Source organism: Sebastes umbrosus, chromosome 12, assembly GCF_015220745.1.
Source record: "Sebastes umbrosus isolate fSebUmb1 chromosome 12, fSebUmb1.pri, whole genome shotgun sequence".
NCBI classification, from domain to species: domain Eukaryota; kingdom Metazoa; phylum Chordata; class Actinopteri; order Perciformes; family Sebastidae; genus Sebastes; species Sebastes umbrosus.
Genome location: NC_051280.1, coordinates 13,429,639 through 13,449,488, shown reverse-complemented (window position 1 = coordinate 13,449,488; position 19,850 = coordinate 13,429,639). Strand labels below are relative to the sequence as shown.

At 43.1% G+C, this 19,850-nt stretch overlaps 2 protein-coding genes across 3 annotated transcripts in view; both read right to left on the bottom strand.

Annotated features, from left to right (window-relative positions):
• gpt (glutamic--pyruvic transaminase) overlaps positions 1 to 19,649 on the bottom strand; it is a 29,178-nt gene extending 9,529 nt beyond the window's left edge. The window contains exons 1-2 of one of the 2 annotated variants that reach the window (XM_037787582.1): positions 19,493 to 19,649; positions 13,190 to 13,376 (exon numbers count right to left, since the gene is read on the bottom strand). In XM_037787582.1, coding sequence (XP_037643510.1) covers positions 13,190 to 13,376; positions 19,493 to 19,527 — 222 coding nt within the window. In that variant the 5' untranslated portion in view covers positions 19,528 to 19,649. Of the gene's footprint in view, positions 1 to 13,189; positions 13,806 to 19,492 lie in introns of those variants that run through there. The other variant, XM_037787581.1, reaches the window with a different exon arrangement.
• Positions 13,256 to 19,451, bottom strand: fuz (fuzzy planar cell polarity protein). Its single transcript, XM_037787583.1, has 2 exons — positions 17,817 to 19,451; positions 13,256 to 13,376 (listed from the first exon to the last, which is right to left on the bottom strand). The coding sequence occupies exon 1, from the start codon at positions 19,210 to 19,212 to the stop codon at positions 17,890 to 17,892; it is 1,323 nt and encodes a 440-aa protein (XP_037643511.1). The 5' UTR covers positions 19,213 to 19,451; the 3' UTR covers positions 13,256 to 13,376; positions 17,817 to 17,889.
• Positions 19,650 to 19,850: the final 201 nt, after the last annotated feature.

Sequence of the window (19,850 nt, the reverse complement as noted above, 5' to 3'; positions counted from 1 at the left end):
TGTTTAATTTGAAGATTTTGTAGCAAGTTGCTGGTGTACGCTTTATTATTTTAATAATAAATAACAATACAGTAAATGTATACAGTCTCTATGTATTTATTTGTTACTTTTTGTTTTACAAAGTTAATAAAGTAATGTTTAAGTCAAGCGTGATGTTGCCTTACACATAAAAGAATGATCCCAGTCACTTCCACACAGTGAGGCATACAGCTTATTAATTAAACACTGGTATCGGATCGGTACTCGGTATCGGTATACCCAAAGCCCAGGCAATGCTATCAGGACTGAAAAAGTCAGAACGGTACATCCCTTTCTGGACTAACTTTTGGCAGAATACATTAAGTGGTACAACTTTGCTACTCCAGGACTACATGCAGGACAAAGTAGTACTACAAATGTTTACCTTTAGATTAGCACATACAGAACCTACACAGGCAAAAAACTGTGCAGGTATATTACAGCACATTTAAAATTCAAACTTTTTGATTTTTTAGGTAAATTCTCAATGTGATTTAGTCAGTAGTGCAGTAACAAAAAAAATGTAGTGGGTCTATTTTTTTCAGTTTCAGAAAGAGAGCCCCATTTAAAAGGTACCCCTGTGGAGATTTTGACCACAATGGAGCACTGTTTTTAAGAGCAAGTCCCCGTTTGATTAGTGTTTCTGCATAAGGACGCAGATGCCCGCACGCATGCAGCAATGCACAAACAAAGTCAAGGAGGAAGAAGACTGCTTTTCTATTCCTCCAACGCACTTTGGTGTGTTTGCAAAAACCTTGATGCAGATAGTAGGTGCAAACAAGGTAACAAAGTTTTGACCTGTGCAAACTACCTTATCGTACTGATACCATTAAGCCTCTGTTCTGACACATAAACATACAGTACACAGAGGCTTTTAACCTCCTTAATGTAGACCGGGATCAGCAGGATTTACGACAGCAAAGCAGCAGTAAACAACGTCAAAAATAATTAGGATGATATAATATCAAAATAAAAGTATTAATTTACTGTCTTCCAGGCCAATAGTATAAGGTTTCTGAAAGATAATCTCTTGAGCAGCTGAGACCACTGACGGAGGACAAACAGGAATGCAGGCCGCCACGTGTACAAACACAAGCAAACACACATGCTGTTAACTCCAGATGTTTGGAACAGCGTGACACTGTAGAAAAGCCACAAGTGGAGCCTCACACTGACTCTCTGCAGAAATCAAAACAGGCTGTTTGTTTGATTTCTAGTTCCGATTTTAGGAGGCTTGAGTCTGCGGCTCTCTCATTGGCCACACGTTAGAGGCGTCTCTCAGTCTGGACCAATAGCATTATACCGAGTGAATAACACCCCTAGGTCAAAACTACCACCCATTCATGACGGGGATCTATTAGAATCACAACTGACCTCTGCTCCTGAGAACCGACTCGAAAAGGCCAGAGCTTTTTGCCCTCCATTGCTGATTAAACAGTCCAGCAAACAATACAGCAAACATTCTTTTTACTCCCACGGCTTTACAAAGGAAATGTTTCATTAATGACGTAAAACAATGAGAGTCCTTGTAAATAATGTTGTGACTTAAGCTGTTAAATATATCATAAACTAAGATTAGAAAATTCATATGCAAACTCTGCATGGATTCTACAATGGAAAGAGTTTTTAGAGGTTTGCATATCGCTTTTCTTTCTGGCAGAATAAGTGGAAAGACAAATACTAGGCTTGTTTGTCTATTGTCTTTCCCCATAGCGACTCTCTCAAAAAACGGTCCCCATTCATTATCAGCTAGCAGCTCATTAGGATAGACAAAGAGCACTATGTAATAACTGCATGTGAAACCTGTATTTGTGCACTGTTTGTTCTGGCAAATGTAACAACAAACACAGCTTTAGTATTTGGGAGAATAACAAGAACAACCGCCCATGTGAGATCTCCAAAAAACAAGGTGTGTGGGAAATTGGAGGAAGGTATCAAAGCGTGCGATCATGCGTGTGTGATTAATTCATAGATGAAATCAAGAACACTGTGACCCGTTTCCCACAGAAAGGCAACACCATCCAAACCACAAGGGAGGAGTTTGTAAAATGAAGAGGAATGTGTTTTTGACGAAAGAACAGTCATAAAGATGGGAGGATTGTAGATGATTAGTTGGGCAACATTGTTGCCTTCTGGCTGGGTGCTGTACTATTGTACAGACTGGCAGCGGGACGGGCAAAGACAGCGCAGTGCTTCCCTTGTCCTAGATGGAAATGTGATGAATATAAAAATCCATTAGCAGTTGTAGTTGTTCATGCTATTTTTGAGGAAGCTGAATTGCAGTATATGTATAGTAATGATTTAGAAGAAAGTAGTTGCTAGATTTGAAGAAAAATGGTTGAAAGATACAGTATATTGTTAAAACCAAAATTGTGAACATATATTCAAATCAAGCACAATTATGGCACTGAATCTTATGTTATAGCAAACTTATCAAGGAGTCAAAGGTCTTTAGTTGCACAGTTAAGAGCAGGAATCCTTCCTCCGGCCCTTGAAATCAGTAGATTTACAAACATCCAGGAGGACAACAGGTTGTGCGAAGTATGCGAGTTAGGGGAAGTTGAAAATGAATCACATTTTCTTTTGTATTGTCCACACTATGATGAGTTAAGAACTCCTATTTTTTAATGAAATGTCTGTTCAAAATCCAGAAATGTTTTGGTGCTCGGGTGATGACAAAATGGAAAGGCTATTTAATTTTAATGCTTATAAGTTTTTGTTTCTCAAGCTTGGAAAAAACGTCAGGATGGTTTATTTGTTTAGTATTATTTGTAATTTATACTGCTACTCTGGTTTCAGCCTTTGTCTTTTCTTTATTTTCTAAGTAATGGTGTCATGTAAGCCCGTTTGGGCTGGGCATATTATTGATGCATGACACAATAATAATCAAATCAAAACATGTAGGAGGTATGGCAGTTGACTGTTTTTTTTACTAGCTGAATCCAACTGCAACTTCTTCTGCTTTTTGAACATCTAAATATCAATTTGATAACGCCTGATCAAATTCTTCTACAGTTGAGGAGAAAATAAATATCCCATGAAGAGAGAGGGGATCAGCTACAGATAAGCATCGGTCAAAGCAAACAGAACATAAAATCTTTGGTGCCAGTGAACCATCTGGTTAAAAATGTCACCGCTGTCATTACAGTCCCTGCTGGCCCTTTCACCTGTGCAATAAACCTGTTGGCAATACTCGTCCCTTCCTGAGCAAAGCACTCAAGAGAGGACAGTTTTCACACCAGACTGCACTCGGTACACTAACAGCTGGTTGCCACATCACCATGAACTGTGTGAGACGAAGGGATCGGATATAGCTCTTTAAAAAAAAGAGAAATGCACAAAAATAGTCTGTACTTATAATGCCAATAAGCTGGAAAAGACCTATAATATCTTGGATTAAAAAAATAAGATGAATTCATACAATGGATTTAGAAGAGCTGGCTTAAAATGCTGGACACAAGAGCTGTGAAACTAATATGGATATTCCTACTGATTTGTAAACTTTAGAGAGGACCAATCACTACAAAGATAACAATCCAAATTGGACATTTTGAACATTGAGCACTATCAGAGGTGAAGTGAGGCAACAGATATGTGCATCACTAGTAAGACAGACACAGATATAAACAGGACAACAAGTCTCTGGTTTAGACTCTGAACTTTCACCTCTCAACTGAGGATCTTTAAATAAGCAGCCGTAGTTTAGAGACATGCCTCAAAAACAGGTTAGTTATTAACAGATTTTCTGACATGATCAGCCTCCTCAGGAGCAATGGTTTAGAAGACAGGGTGTAAAAACAGGTTAGGTTAGACATTAAAATCATACCAGCCTGCAGATCTTATGTCATGATCAGCTTCCTCAAGGACAATGCGTGAGTGTAAAAACAGGTTGAACATCATTAACATCATATCAGTGTACAGATTGTTGGATTTATCATACTCTACAATATCTGTTGGATTTCTTATACTCTAAAAATGCATACAAAGGCCTCACTATTGGATGTTTTATGAATAGAGTCAAGGGTGAGAAAAGAGGGGAGTGTGGCAGATGATGTTTTATGTTCCAAGGTCATGAGGACGGAGCCAGAAGGTGATAACGAGGAAGGAGGAATGCAGCAGAGGCATCACGCGTCACACCTCATGACTATTGATATTGTGTAAACCATAAAAGACTGGATCAGGGAGAGCTCGGGGTTCAGACTTCACGAACTGACCCATGCACTGTATGTTGTCAGGGACATGTAGGTTGGATCCAGATATCTGTAAACTCTTTTATTTTACTTATGCAACATTAATTGTTCGGAATAAATTGTATTATTATGCTTTAACCCGTCTGTTTGGAAAATCTCTTTGTCACACAAGATTAACCAACACGTAACTGGGCCTTGACCTCTTGGAGGTAGAAGGCCAGTTCCTTCAATTGGTGACCCCGACGTGATCTTCGGCATTGAGAAGCGTGTCCAAAGGACGGACAGACCGGCGAGAGAGAGAAAGGGATCCCTGAAATCTTAAAGGTGAGCAGAACCTGTTTTATCGAACTCTGCATATTGGCTTACTCTAAATTATCTCTCTTGTTGTGCTGAATCTCCTTTGTAGTGATAAATGTTGCAGAAGTAAAGACTTTCTCAATTAAAGCTGCCCTTTTGGTAAATCCAAGAGGAGGAAAGCTGAATTAAAGCTGCCCTTTTGGTAAATCCAAGAGGAGGAAAGCAGAATTAAAGCTGCCCTTTTGGTAAATCCAAGAGGAGGAAAGCTGAATTAAAGCTGCCCTTTTGGTAAATCCAAGAGGAGGAAAGCTGAATTAAAGCTGCCCTTTTAGTAAAGCTAAAAGGAGGAAAGCTGAATTAAAGCTGCCCTTTTGGTAAATCCAAAAGGAGGAAAGCTGAATTAAAGCTGCCCTTTTAGTAAAGCTAAAAGGAGGAAAGCTGAATTAAAGCTGCCCTTTTAGTAAAGCTAAAAGGAGGAAAGCTGAATTAAAGCTGCCCTTTTAGTAAAGCTGAAAGGAGGAAAGCTGAATTAAAGCTGCCCTTTTAGTAGAGCTAAAAGGAGGAAAGCTGAATTAATTTAGGGGAGCAAGCTGCCCTTTTGGTAAAGACTAAGAGGAGGAAAGCTGCCCGTTTAGTAATAAAAACTGTATGAGTGTACATTAATAACTAGTATTCAGAGGAAAATTAAAACTTACTGTTGATACTGGGCCAACATCGCTGGAACATCAAAGTGTCCAGTAGAAGCTTATGTTGGTAGGATCACAGCGAGGGGCATAGCGACCCATTTACTCTGAATCTAGTTACTGTCATAAACTGAATAAACCTGTGTGAAATAGTACTGGACAGAATGGACGGAGAATGTGACAAAGACTGTGAGGAACGGGGTGGCTATGGGCCTCCCCGTTTATCATTTGGACAGCAATGGGCTAAAGTTAAGACCAATGTAATCTGTACATTTGATCCCAAGACTAGAAATAAAGAGACTCAAGACCTAGATGAGTGGTATAACATGACAGTGAAGGAAGGGCATTTTCCAGCCACGGGAAGTGAAGCCAAATTCATGCCAGTGATGAGAGCATTAATACAGGTGGTTCATAGAAAGCTGCTGCAAGCAAGACAAGACAAAGAAAAGGGACATATGTTTGTAAGGAGGAAATTGAGGAAGAAAGAAGACGAGTTGGCAAGTAAATTGGTAAAATATAATGTGATACAGATGGCTGCACTATCAGCCTTAGGCAGCCAGACGAAAGCCACCCACGCAAAAACCGCTGAAGCAAAACCACTAGTGAAACCCTCACCCAGTCCTAGCGCACCCCCACCACCAAACCCACATACTAGCCAGCCGCCACATTACATGTCCCTCCATCAGCAGTACCCACCTGGCCCACATCCCAACCCCCCTCCTTATCCTCCTCCTACCCCTAGTCCGGTACCAACCCCACAGGACAGTGATTATACAAACGAAGTTATGGCACCATTGTTTCAAGTGTTAGGTGGTACTTTGGAACTTTAACCCCTACGCTACCTCCTTCGGTAATGCTATTAGACAAAAGTATCCCATACCAGCGGGCAAGCTCCACAGCTTGGTGTTTAAGATTAAGAACGGGGAGAGTGGACGCACGTTCATAGAAAGAGCAAAGACAGAGTGGGCGGGGGCTACGGGGGTGAACCCAGATAAAGAATCACAGCAGCCTCTGTTCAGAATAGCTCTGTTAAAACATGCTCCGGAAGGAGTTAAGAGAAAGATGGAAGAGAATCCAGATATGGCAGGGGCAAAATCATCAAGATGGGAAACACATTTCTGTCATCATCAGGATGCAGAAACCAAGGAGGAGGAAGAGGAAAGTGAGTCATTAAAAGAGATGGTAGCTCAGTTGACTAAATTACAGTTGGCAGACGCACGGACTCGTGCGACAGATAAAAAAAAGGGAGGGAAAGAAAAAGATACCCAGATGGCTCAAAATGTAGCACCAGCTCCAGCCCCGCCACAGAATCCTTATCCACTGCAGGGCCAGTCACAGGCTATGTATCAACCCCAGTATCATGTTCCTTACCAAGCTGCCCCATATCAGCAGCCCCCTTATCATGAAGGCCGGAATAGAGGCAGAGGGAGAGGAGGAGGCAGGGGGAGGGGGTATGCCCAACCAAGAGGAGGCAGTTGTTACATCTGCGAAAGCCCGGATCACTGGGCACGTGACTGTCTTCAGAAACAACAACAGCAGATGAGAGGGCCTCCACAGCAGTCATATCAGCCAGCAATACAGACTCCACCAAACCAACAGCTAGCTCCAATGCAGGCATACAGCGGGTACTCAGCGCAGGGACCTCCACCTGGTCCATATACACCAGGAATGTTCCCATAGGGGTGCCCGACGGAGAGGGAGGGACAGGGGCTGGCAGAGCCCTGTCTCCAGTTGACAGTGAACGGAAAGCGAAGATGGTTCATGGTGGATACGGGAGCACGTTACTCCACCTTAGCTGAACCTATGTGTTCCCTTTCCTCTCACTATGTTTCCGTTTTGGGATTTTCCGGCACTGAACAAAGACTGCCTTTTACTGTTCCCCTTCCTGTCCGGCTTGGGAGACAGGTGATGGAGCACCCCTTTTTGTATGCACCTGATTGTCCACGTGATCTCCTGGGAAGAGATGTTTTGGCAGCACTGGGGGCTTCTGTACATTGTTCACCAGAAGCTGTGATAGTGAGTTTCCCCGGAGGAGAAGAAATGGTGTGCTCCTCACCCTCCAGTGCTGATCGCATGTGCATGTTGAGTCCTGATACCTCACCTGATGCCCCACCACCCTGTGCAGACATATATTGGGCCCTGCTAGCCGACCGAAACCCTCTGATTGACTTTTACAACATGTGGCAACCATGGATTAGGGCTCTACACCCTTACCTCCCTGTTCCCGATCCTCCCCACTGCACTCTGAATTATGACAGAAATAATGATCTTACGTATCAAGATGAGTTCCAACAGAACCTGTTAGATACAACCTGGGGGATAGGGGTAAGAGATGTTTATATAGCACCAGCAGGAGTAGCAGCCGCAGTAAAACTAACCCCAGCACAAGAACAATGGTATCGCATGTCAGAAGAAGCTGTTCCCCATGTGTCCCTAGCCATAGCTCCAAAACATCAGGCTAAAGACTTAGGCCCCATGGTTAAAGCAGCAGTCGCTCTGACAGACTGGGTTCCCACTTCCCTTTTGGGGGTTTCAATCTCACCATCCTCTAACATATATAGACTCTCCTTTTACAATGCAGTGTCAGGTCTTTGCAAACATGAGTTACTAACACGCCATCACGGTAGGGAGATGTTAGATGGTGAAGGAGCCACTTCCATGTTGGCAGCTCTCCCTTCCTCACTGTGGTCTACGGGCCCCTTTGATGTTGGCAGGTGCAGCATGGAACCGGTAACTTTCGAGATGAAGACTTACTGCCCTATCTGGAGACCTCAGTATAAGCATAAAGTGGAAGCAGCCCAGGGTATCTCTCCTACGATTGAAGGACTGATAAAGGCGGGAGTATTAAGAAAATCTTACTCTCAGTGGAACACTCCCATTTTGCCAGTAATCAAACCCTCCGGCTCATACAGAATGGCTCATGATTTAAGAGCCATCAATGACCTGGTTTTGACTCCTGTTACACCAGTACCGAACCCCCACTCTGCTCTCTCGATGCTCACCCCAGCCCATACATCTTTCACATGTATAGATTTGGCTAACGCCTTCTTTTGCCTGCCCTTAGCAGATCATTTACAGGACATTTTCTCATTTACATATGAAGGCCAAAGGCTGACATATAATGTGTTACCTCTTGATGGGAAACAATCTGCTCAGGCAGCAGAACTTACGGCTGTAGTTTGTGCTCTGCGGTTAGCGGAAGGGAAGGCAGTGAATATTTTCACAGACTCTGCGTATGTGTGCAATGCAATTCACAGAGATATGTCTGGCTGGGTGCAAGCGGGTTTTAAGACTAGTCAGAATAAACCTATGGCTCATGAGGAGTTGATGAAAGAGTTGTTGGAAGCAATCCAGTTACCACAGAGGGTAGCTGTGATCAAAGTGAAAGGACACAGTCAGGGCACTGATTTAGAGAGTATAGGAAACGAAGCAGCTGATGCAGCCGCTAAAAAGGCGGCAGGGTATTTACCTACTATGATGGTCATGACCACAGCAGATCTCGGTTCTGAGATAACTGATTTCTCCATCATACAAGCTCAGGAATCTGCCACAGCAGCAGAACGAACCATCTGGGAAGATAAGGGAGCTATAGAACAGTTTGATGGTATATGGTATAACGGAGATCAAATAGTTATGCCCCCCTGTTGGATGTCCTCAATATTGACTCAGACTCATGGACTTGACCATAAAAGCCACAAACAGATGTTACGAGATCTCCGCCACTGGTGGATTCCCCGGAAACATGCTACTATAACTGACTTCTTGACTAAGTGTGACGTATGTAGTACATGTAACATCAGACCGACCATCACTCCTAGGGCAGGAAAACATCCTTCTCCCACTGCCCCGGGACAGGAAATCTTTATTGATTTTACAGATATGGGAGTAAGGGCTGGGGGGAAAAGATTCCTCCTAGTAATTGTGGACGCATTTTCACGTTGGGTTGAGGCCTACCCTACGGGAAAAGAGGACGCAAAATCAGTCATTAAATGTCTGGTGAATGAGTACATTCCGAAACATGGGTTTCCTAAATTGATCAGGTCAGATAATGGTTCACATTTCAAAAATAAAGACCTGCAATCTGTTGAAAAGGCTCTGGGACTAAAACACAAATTTGGCACTGTGTATGATCCACAATCACAGGACTCACACCATTTGAGCTTACGTGTGGCCGACCTTTCCCAGAGCCGTCCCAAAACCCCTCTCCCCTTCCTGACCTCGGTTACAGACCATACTATTTGAAGGCTAATGCTCTTGTGTCAGCTCTCTCCTATACAGGTGACAAACCTGTCACCCCTGTCACAGAGGACGTTCCAGGACCTGACTCCGGACCCCCGGAACACCTTTGGTTGAAGGTGTTAAAGAGGAAGTGGTCGGAGCCACGTTGGACAGGTCCACACAAGGTTCCGGCCAGAACTGCAACAGCTGTGCAGCTTGCAGGAAAAGGACTCAACTGGTGGCACCTAACACAGTGCTCCAGCAGCAGGACAGGACCTGAAGCAGAGGAGGCAGCCCCACAAGGAGCCCAGGCTACGTGAAAAGAGGGTCACGTATAATTTTTTATTTTTCATATACTGTATAAACTGTGACTGTGATGAGATACACATAAGGGAAAGAAGGTTACAAGGTCTTGCCTGTATTTACAGTTAAATCAGGCTAACATGGTTGTTTAGGTGGACTCATCTAGGTGGTTTTTGAAAAACATTATATATCACATTGTATTAAAAATTGTTGCTTAGAATAAATGCTAAAATAGACAAAAATAGACAAAAATAGATAAAAATAGATAAAAAAGAGAAACCAGGGGTGGGGAGAATCCACCAGAGAGAAATTTCACTTCCTTTCCCAAACCAGTATAAAATAGGATCACCCAGATAAAAGTTTTTCAGTTGCGCGCAGGAAAACAAACTAGAAGCATCATGCAGTACGGCAAACTGCTAGTAGCGTTTGCTGTAGCATTTGTGTTTACCTCTCTTGTCCTCGTTCTTCTGTACAAACTTTCTTCATGTGATTTGTCATGTATTTTAAATGTTTTAGGGAATGTGAGAGAAAATACCATGACCCTTGTGTAGAGTTTGTGTACTCAGATAAATCTGAATAACCTGGGAAAGCACAGACTGTACTAGTTTAGATACATTACTTATCATCCTCGCCTCTGCACTCTGCTAAAACTGGCTAATCACAAGTAACTCTTTAACAATAGACAATGCTTTCACTCAGAAGCAGGGTGGAAGGTGTGGGCTACAAGGGGGGGAAGGCTAAACCAAGATTATAAAGAATGATGTAGTGAGGTAGCTCCCCTAATGAATATAAACTAGCTGACCAAATAGCTGCAGGTTTTGAAAACATACCTATAATGAGCGCTCTGATCCCTATCACTCCTAACAAAAATGTTGACCGCATTAACTACATCCACTATAATGTTCTCCGTTTGACTAATCTAACTCGTGATGCAATTGCCGGACTAGCTGAACAAATGGCTCCTACGTCACTGATGGTGATCCAAAATAGAATGGCATTAGATATGCTGCTGGCAGAGAAAGGCGGTGTATGCTCAATGTTCCAAGACTCATGTTGTATTTTCATCCCTAACAATACAGCGCCGGACGGGACTGTAACTAAGGCGCTAGAGGGGCTCCGGACGCTGTCTGAATCCATGCACGATGACTCAGGTATCAACAGCCCCATTAACGACTGGTTAGACCGTACCTTTGGGAAATGGAAGTCCATGGTGGTATCTCTATTCTCCTCAATCCTTGCTGTGTGTGGATGCTTAGTACTATGTGGTTGTTGTTGTATTCCATGCATTCGCCACCTCACTGAGCGTGTGATCATTTCAGCTGTGCAACGAAAGCATCCGGATGCACCTCCTCCTTATCAGATGGCCATGTTCCAAGCGGAGAGACAGGGTCTCCTGGAAATGGTGGGGGATAGTGAAGATGTTGATCCTGAAGAGGTTGTGTGAAGATGCTTATAATTAAAACATCTGTACGTAACATGATGATGCTTATAATTAAAACATCTATACGTAACATTATATATGCGTATAATAAATATATCTGTATGTAACATTATCTGTAGGTGAACTTAGTTAAGTTCAAAAGAGGGTCTGTTGGATTTATCATACTCTACAATATCTGTTGGATTTCTTATACTCTAAAAATGCATACAAAGGCCTCACTATTGGATGTTTTATGAATAGAGTCAAGGGTGAGAAAAGAGGGGAGTGTGGCAGATGATGTTTTATGTTCCAAGGTCATGAGGACGGAGCCAGAAGGTGATAACGAGGAAGGAGGAATGCAGCAGAGGCATCACGCGTCACACCTCATGACTATTGATATTGTGTAAACCATAAAAGACTGGATCAGGGAGAGCTCGGGGTTCAGACTTCACGAACTGACCCATGCACTGTATGTTGTCAGGGACATGTAGGTTGGATCCAGATATCTGTAAACTCTTTTATTTTACTTATGCAACATTAATTGTTCGGAATAAATTGTATTATTATGCTTTAACCCGTCTGTTTGGAAAATCTCTTTGTCACACAAGATTAACCAACACGTAACTGGGCCTTGACCTCTTGGAGGTAGAAGGCCAGTTCCTTCAAGATCCTCTGGCATGATCAGCCTCTTCAGGACTTACTGACTAACTGATGGACTTTGATAAGAGGTTGTGTAAACAACACAGCGGGGTGATAACAGTGATGAGTTTTCTTTTGGGATAATGTTTAAATGGTAATAGTGGGAACATAACCAGGAATGGAAACCTGCTGATCTGCAACTATGTCATGTTCATACTTCAATTAACCAATCAACCCACCAATTAACATTTAAGTTCCAAGAGATTCAAATGAATATAAACTACGGCTGTCAAAGTTTACGCGATAATAATAAAGCCTCAAATCCGTTTTAACGCCACTAATTTATTTAACACATCAACGCAACTTGCGATTTTTTGGTTGTAGCGTGCTTTAAACTAGAAAACCTAAGGAATCCATTGGTACAGTTCTAACCATTTCATACTAGCTTGTTGAAGGAGCCGAAATAACGCTCCAAACTTACGCTAAATTTTGGTGAGGAAAAGCTGGCATGGTCATTTGCAAAGGGGTCCCTTGACCTCTGACCTCAAGATATGTGAATCAAAATGGGTTCTATGGGTACCCACGAGTCTCCCCTTTACAGACATGCCCACTTTATGATAATCACATGCAGTTTGGGGCAAGTCATAGTCAAGTCAGCACACTGACCGCTGTTGGACTCGAGTTTACCATGTTATGATTTGAGCATATTTTTTATGCTAAATGCAGTACCTGAGGGTTTCTGGACAATATTTGTCATTGTTTTGTGTTGTTTATTGATTTCCAATAATAAATATATTCATACATTTGCATAAAGCAAGCATATTTGCCCATTCCCATGTTGATAAGAGTATTAAATACTTGAAAAATCTCCCTTTAAGGTACATTTAGAACAGATACAAAAAATGTGCAATTAATCACGATTATCTATGGACAATCATGCGATTAGTCGTGATTAAATATTTGAATCGATTGGCAGCCCTAATATAAACAGATCATTATGGCAGGTCCTGAACAATTTTCCAGACTTTTGTTTGTTTCTAACAATGCAGCCTTGAAGCCAGTGAAGTTTGACACATTAGTGCAACAGTGACTTATCTCTTGAATGTAAAACAAAGCTCAAAGCAGTTCACTTTGGTACGCCATTTTCAATTGTTTCATATTTTCATCAGTATTAAATCCTTGCGCAATAGCTAGTAAAATGGCTTTTCAAACAGTGAGGTGGAGTACAACATTTCTTCTGATATAAAATATTCTGGGAACACTGGTTTACATAAAAGGTACACAGATTTTGCCACAGTCTGACCAATAGAAGGAGCATAACAGGTTGATGTGATGAAAGACAAACAAAGCAAAATGCATCTTTCAATGAAACACCAGACACAAAGTATATATAGGTGGTATAATAAACAAACAGTACCAACCTCAGAGAGCTCCCTCTCCAGCTCCACAGCCCGCTGCACGATGGGCCCCCGGACGGCGTACTCCACCTTCTTCACCGTGGGGTTCATGGTGTCGAGAGTCAACACCTTGGCCCGGGAGGTCACTCCGTTCTCGGTCATCTTCTCCTGGGGGAGCCCTCGCCGCGTCGCACTCAGGCTGGATAAAGCTCTGCCGGGAGGAGAGGAGGACGACAGAGAGGTGGTGAGTGAACGGAGCCTGGAGGAGCCACCACCGCCACCACCGGGCTGCTGAGCTCCACTGCTGCCGCCTAACAAGTCGCTTCGCCCGCGGCTCAAAAGCCGGACGTTTCTGGGTGACAGCAGCTGCATCCGCGCGGCTGACATGTTGTTTGGAAACTATTAATAATGACTGTGCGGTGCTACAGTCGACTCTCACCGCGGCGAGAGAGAAGTGAAATTGAAAGTTGTGCAACTGCGCTCCTTAAAAATGTCTCAGTGCTCAGACCTTTGGACCTTTCAGAGGTTAAAGTACAGATTACAAACTGTGTGATATAATCCCAGGATGTTTCTGAAACCCCCTGGCTGCATAACCGTCTCACTCTGAAGTTATTGGGGTTTTCTGCCTGCACACATGGCAACCCTACAACCAGGGAGAGAGTATCCCTCCCTCCTCTTTGTGTGGCTTCAGCCGTTACATCCCTCCCCCTCTCCGTTATCTTTACGCACCGTGAGGCTACAGCTGTTCTCCGGTTACCGAGCTGCTGAAACTGAAGCTTTTTGGACAACTATAGATGTGGCTCAAACCGGGTGCAGCTTCAACACTTTGTCTCCTGACTGCACTGAGCCTCACTTTTTTTGTTCTGGGTGCTCCATGCGGTTTTTGGGTGGAGACTTTTGAAGGACTTGGTTAAACAACAAAAAAGAAGTCATGAATGCTCCTCCTATTTCGACTGCAAACCACTTTAAGTTTCCTGCATGTGCTGAAGTGGTGTAATGCAAATTTAAATCTGTATTAAAGGGACTGTTTGTAACTTTCAGAAATGCTTGTTAACAGCGACACCTGTGGCCGTTAAGTCAACGAACGGTTCGTGCTTGTGCTCGCTCTAAATAGACGTGAAGAAGCATCACTCAAAACAGTGAGGCGACACACGTCAGCTAAAACCACAATATCACTTTATATTTCACCTGCTTGGCAGTAATGTTAGCTGACCAGACGAAGGTCTCTCCATGAATCACTACTGATCCTAGTGTTGGCTTTTCCTGCTTCAGCAGAGAAACGTTATTGCCTCCCGACTGCGCCCGCAGGGAGACACCGGCACCCGGTCGGAGACGATAATGTTTCTCTCTGCGAAGCCCCGTCACTTCACAAGCGTGCAGGGTATCCCGACCTGGTAGATTTACACGTGTAAAAAGTTACAAACAGTCCCTTTAATTGTGCAATCAGAATAATTAGAACAAATGCTATAATGAAACAGAAATGCACAAAAAGTGAGCAATGGAGAGCAGAGCATGTGTGATTAGAACAACTACAAGTAAAGCTCTGTGGCTTCACAATGAAAAGTGTGACTGCAATAACTTTCTTGAAATCATCAATGCAGTTATAAACAACAAAAAAACACTGCAATTATGACATGACATGAAGTATTCGTTCAATAATGGTGTGTGTGTGTTTTGTCAATAGTCACTGCCACTGTTATTATAGCATTATGTGGTGCGGAATACAGATAGTTAATTCACAGAAAGCAATGGTTTTGCATTTGTAATTATGAATTATAGCACAGACTTGAGCAGATGTAAAGTTGAATGCACGTATATACAGTACTCCATAGTGTCTCCTGTCTGTGCCTTATAGCGGTCAAGGAAATGTCTGAGATATGAAAAAAACCCATTATAAAATGTTACTAGCGTTCATTGATGAGCAGATTAAATTCAAATACTAATATTCAAAGGCACAGTGTGTAGGAGTTGTGCGGCACCGAGTGGTGTGGTTGCAGATTGCAACCAGCTTAGTATCCCTCCCCTGCAGTAAAGTGAGCCGCAGAGTGAAAAACCGTGGTAACGCCGTTTGCCTCGCTCAGAGGCCATCCTTACCATAATAACACTACTTTAGGAGCAACAGAAGTCAGACGGCGGCTGGCGGTACCACGGTTTTGCACTCTGTGGCTCAGTTACCACAGTTTCACAAGCATGTCAGACAATTACGGTGGCCTTCAGGTAATGTAAAAACGCAAAAGCTCCCTCTAGAGCCAGTGTTTGGTTTGTCCGTTCTGGGCTACTGTAGAAACATGGTGGAGCAACATGGTGGACTCCGTGAAGAGGACCAGCTCCCTTTGTAGACAGAGAACCTATATTGCTAAGAAGTGAAAGTCAATTGTTCGTTCCATTGCAACATCACTCCCCAGCAGCAGAGCTACGCTTCCTGAATTTTGGACTGAAAGGAACTACCGGAAGCCAGTAAAACATCCACCTACAAAGTGCGGTACAAAAGTAAAACTAAATTATTTCTATTCTATTGTCATATTTAATGTCTCTACCGTAATGGCCTGTGTTGCACAATACAAATATTATAAATATGCATACTATTATAACTATTTACTTACTTACTTATTTATTTATTAAACTATTTTGCTTCCCAGAGGAGCATAAAGTGAGCGAAGGACATAAATGGAAGTTAGAAAAATCTCCAAAATAGATGTACAATAGACCACAGACCAGGGATGTATACGAGGTTGGGCCCTGTGCTTTTACCCTACGTGGTAGTAAATAGCTTACAACTACATTAAATTCTGTTTATGTCATTCTACTAGCACTATTAGCTACTGGCCAATAGCCGGTTGTTTGGGAACAGAGACGTTAATACATCCACCACGGTACAGGCAAATTACAGCCAATATATCCATTATTACAACCTCGAAAAAAAAAAAGATCCTCTGATTTACAGATGTCTCTTTATGCATCCACGGCAATGGACTCATTAGCGTTTTCAGTCTAGCAGCCATTGTCAAAAAAGCACCGGAGTTTCACCGCTTTGCTTCTATACTCTTTGATGTACAGTATATATAAATGGCTCATTCTAAGCTAATGAAAAACAGTGATTCATAGTTTCAAGTGATTTATATACTAATGAAAACATAGTTATGAATATTATATTCAATTTCTGCTATTAGATCCCCTGAAATGCTACACACTGGTCCTTTACAACCATTAAACTCTCTGTTTAATTGCCTCTTTTTTGGCAAGTGGCTTATAGGTCTTATTTGCAGTTGCACCGTCGTCAAGTTTTGCCATGAAACATTCAACCAATGGAGGCAAAACATTCTCATTATCGCATTAGCAGAAGGAAAAATGTAATCAGATCACTCAGGACCACAAGACCCACAGAAATTAGCCAACTAGGATTAAAACTAGCTCAGACAAGTAAATAATTTCATTGTATTTGAAGCCAAATGATTCAAAAGAACAAACAGTAGGCACTTATTTATCCCAGTGTAGCATTTTCACATGATTCTCTAATACACTTTGAAATACAGTGCAACCCTAGTGATAATGTTAGTATTCAGTAAGTCTAACCATGCAGCTTTGAAGCCAGTGAAGTTAGACACAATAGTGCAACAGTGACGTATCTCTTGAATGCAAAACAAAGCGCAAAACAGTTCACTTTGGTATGCCATTTTCAATTGTTTTCATATTTTCATCAGTATTAAATCCTTGAGCAGTAGCTAGTAAAAAAACCTGATTAACAGTGACATCCTTTTCTAATGTGCATCTCTTACCAGTGGTCCATTAATCATCATCATTGTTTTTACAAAATATGACAGATGGAAGCTGATTTTTATGCCTCTAGATCTGTTAGTCAACATGTAATTGTATATGGTTGTAATCATCAATAAAGGTATAGGAAAAATCTAAATAGCAGCAGCTAATTCACATTAGAATGAATAGCTTTTCACCTGTATGTTAATATATTATTAGGTAAAAGATGGTGGGATTTAGGGCTGGGCAATATATCGATATTATATCGATATTGTGATATGAGACTAGATATTGTCTTAGATCTTAGATAGCGTAAGATGGCGTAACTGTTGTGTTTTCCTGGTTTTAAAGGCTGCATTACAAAGTGATGTAATTTACTGAATTTACCAGACTGTTCTAAATGTTCTATTATTCGCCTTTACCCACATAGTCATTATATCCTTATTACTGATGATTATTTATCAAAAATGTCAGTGTAATTTCTTTGTGAAAGCACTGATGGTCAACCCTACACTATCGTCACAATATTGATATCGAGGTATTTGGCCAAAAAGATTGTGATATTTGATTTTCTCCATATCGCCCAGCCCTAGTGTGTTTACCAAAAATTAGGGCTGGCCCGAATTCTTTGTAGCTTTGACCGTTGCTATGGTAATCGACCTCCAAATCAGTATTTGAATGCTTCATTTTTTTCAGATATTTAAGTATGTAATAATATTGTATAAATCCCAAAACATCCCATGAAATAAGAAATAATCCCAGAACATTATTCATTTTCCATATTCAACATGAATTATTATTAGTTATTCTCGGACGGATATCACTGTTTGTTAAGTGTAGAGGTGCGTGTGTGTACAGTAGTGCGGCAGTGGCACTATCCCGAAGCTTCGAATACCTTCCGAATATCTCTCACCAAAGCTTCGAAGCCCAAAAAATGTTATTCGGGACAGCACTACTGAGAATTAAGATTAAAACCCAGTGGCCGCAACTATATCAGAGAGAGTCTGTGTGGCCACCGTACGCAGTGCAAAGGTGGGCACTGACAGTGGGATGAGCAGGAAGAGCTGGTGCTGTGGTGTCTGCAGTCCAAAGCTTTTGCACTCTTCTGTAACTAGATAGCACTGTTGTGGCTGATGGGAGAATCCAAGGACAAAGTCTTCAGTGTTGCCTCTCTGAGCCCTCTCCTCTGGGGAGACACACAAAGTCTCCTCCTGGGCGAAGTAGCGCGTCGTGCTGAAGACGTAGAAGAGCTTCAGTAGCTCCCAGCAGCGGGCCTTAGAAGGTAAAGGAGGGTCACAGAGCGGATGATTGGTGGAAGTCCGAACACAGGAGAGTGAGCGACGTGTCTCGCGGTTGATGAGAAGAAGTGCCAGCACATCAGGGCGCAGGGATACAGATCCTGGTAAGCAGCGCTCTCCAACGGCCAGGCAGTCTCTCAGGGTCTCCACCATGGGTGTCCAGAAACGACCCACCAGCCCACTCTCGGCTTTGTGCAGGGAAGGGGTTGGGCCGCACAGCACGCACACATCTGCGCCAGGGAGCAGCTGGAAGCGGAGCAGGCGGTGGGCCACGGTGGGGCTGCCCTGGGGAAGGAAAACTGGGTAATCACAGGAGGCTGATCCAGAGGCTGCCGAGAGGGACCGCATCAAAGCAGAGAGCAGCACAACTTCCTGCGGTGCGAGGCGCCACCACTTCTCTGTCGCCGCAGCTACCCGACCATGGACGATGAGGCAGCCAAATTCACTGTCTGTAGCCTGAGCAAAGCCATCCACTGCCTCTTGAAGCAGAGCTGGGTTTGGAGGCACCAGTGAATCAGCACAGTGCGTCAGGTTACCCAGGATGCCCTCTGGCCTCTCCTCCAAAAGCTGATCAATGAGGCAGAAGCAGGACCTCAAGTCCCTCTTCAGCCTCTCCACATTCCTGACATTGGTCAGCTCATCCTGGCCCAACACCAGCACCATGCAGCTCCACACATTCTCCAGGAGGCGTTGTAAACAGACCTCCTCCTCCTCTTTGCTGCTGCTGCCTGCACCACCTTGTCCACCACCTGCACTCACAGCAATGAGCATCACACTGTCCTGGAAGACCCTCCACACCACTTTACCTCCACCTTCAGTCTCACAGCAGGACAACACCACTCCCTGACCGGCTCCAAACATATGGACACCGTTCAAGGAGCCGATGACAGAGAAGGGCAGCTGTTTGGAGGCTCCTCTTGTGAAAAGAGGAACCCCACTGCTGGCTGTGAGGCAGAGGAGCTGTGTGGAGCCATGCTGGAGCATCATCATCATGCTAGCTGTGGCTCTCTCTTGTATATTGTGTTTCTACTGCAGCAGAGGATTACTGAGCCAGTCGGTCTTCAACGAGCTTAGGGACAAAAACGGAACAATGATATGGTTGCTAGCGTTACGTCAGTGCGGATGAACACCGGCTACAAACAGCAGCAACACAACTACTACCAGTCAGCTGACGTCATCTATAAAGCCCGCCGCACCATGACACATGTCGTCGGTTCACTCGCTTTTTGTTAGCTTACCGTATTTAACATGCTAGGTTAACAAAAGAAGTTACCGTCGTTTCCACAGTAACGCTGCCCCATGATTCATTCTTCACTCTGCTGGTTGGTGAGGCCGGTTTCATTCGGCTGGTCGAGCTGCAGTTGTGATATACGAGCGCTGATGTAACCGCTGAAGGAGCCGGACGAGAACACTGACCTGGGTTCAGTTCAGGGAAGCGTTGTCATGGAGCTCTGACATCCCGGTTGGTTCACTTCTCGCGAGAGTTGTTGGACCAATGGCTTTCAGATGATGATTTTTCTTTTTTTTAATTTCAAAATTCAAGATTCAAGAGTTTTATTTGTCATTTGATCAATTAAGAAAAGCGTCTGAGAACAGTTTGTATATATATATTCTTTTTTTTTTTTTCTTCA

Coding starts and splice junctions, on each gene's coding strand:
- fuz (XM_037787583.1), bottom strand. CDS start 19,212: ATGATGATGATGCTCCAGCATGGCTCCACACAGCTCCTCTGCCTCACA.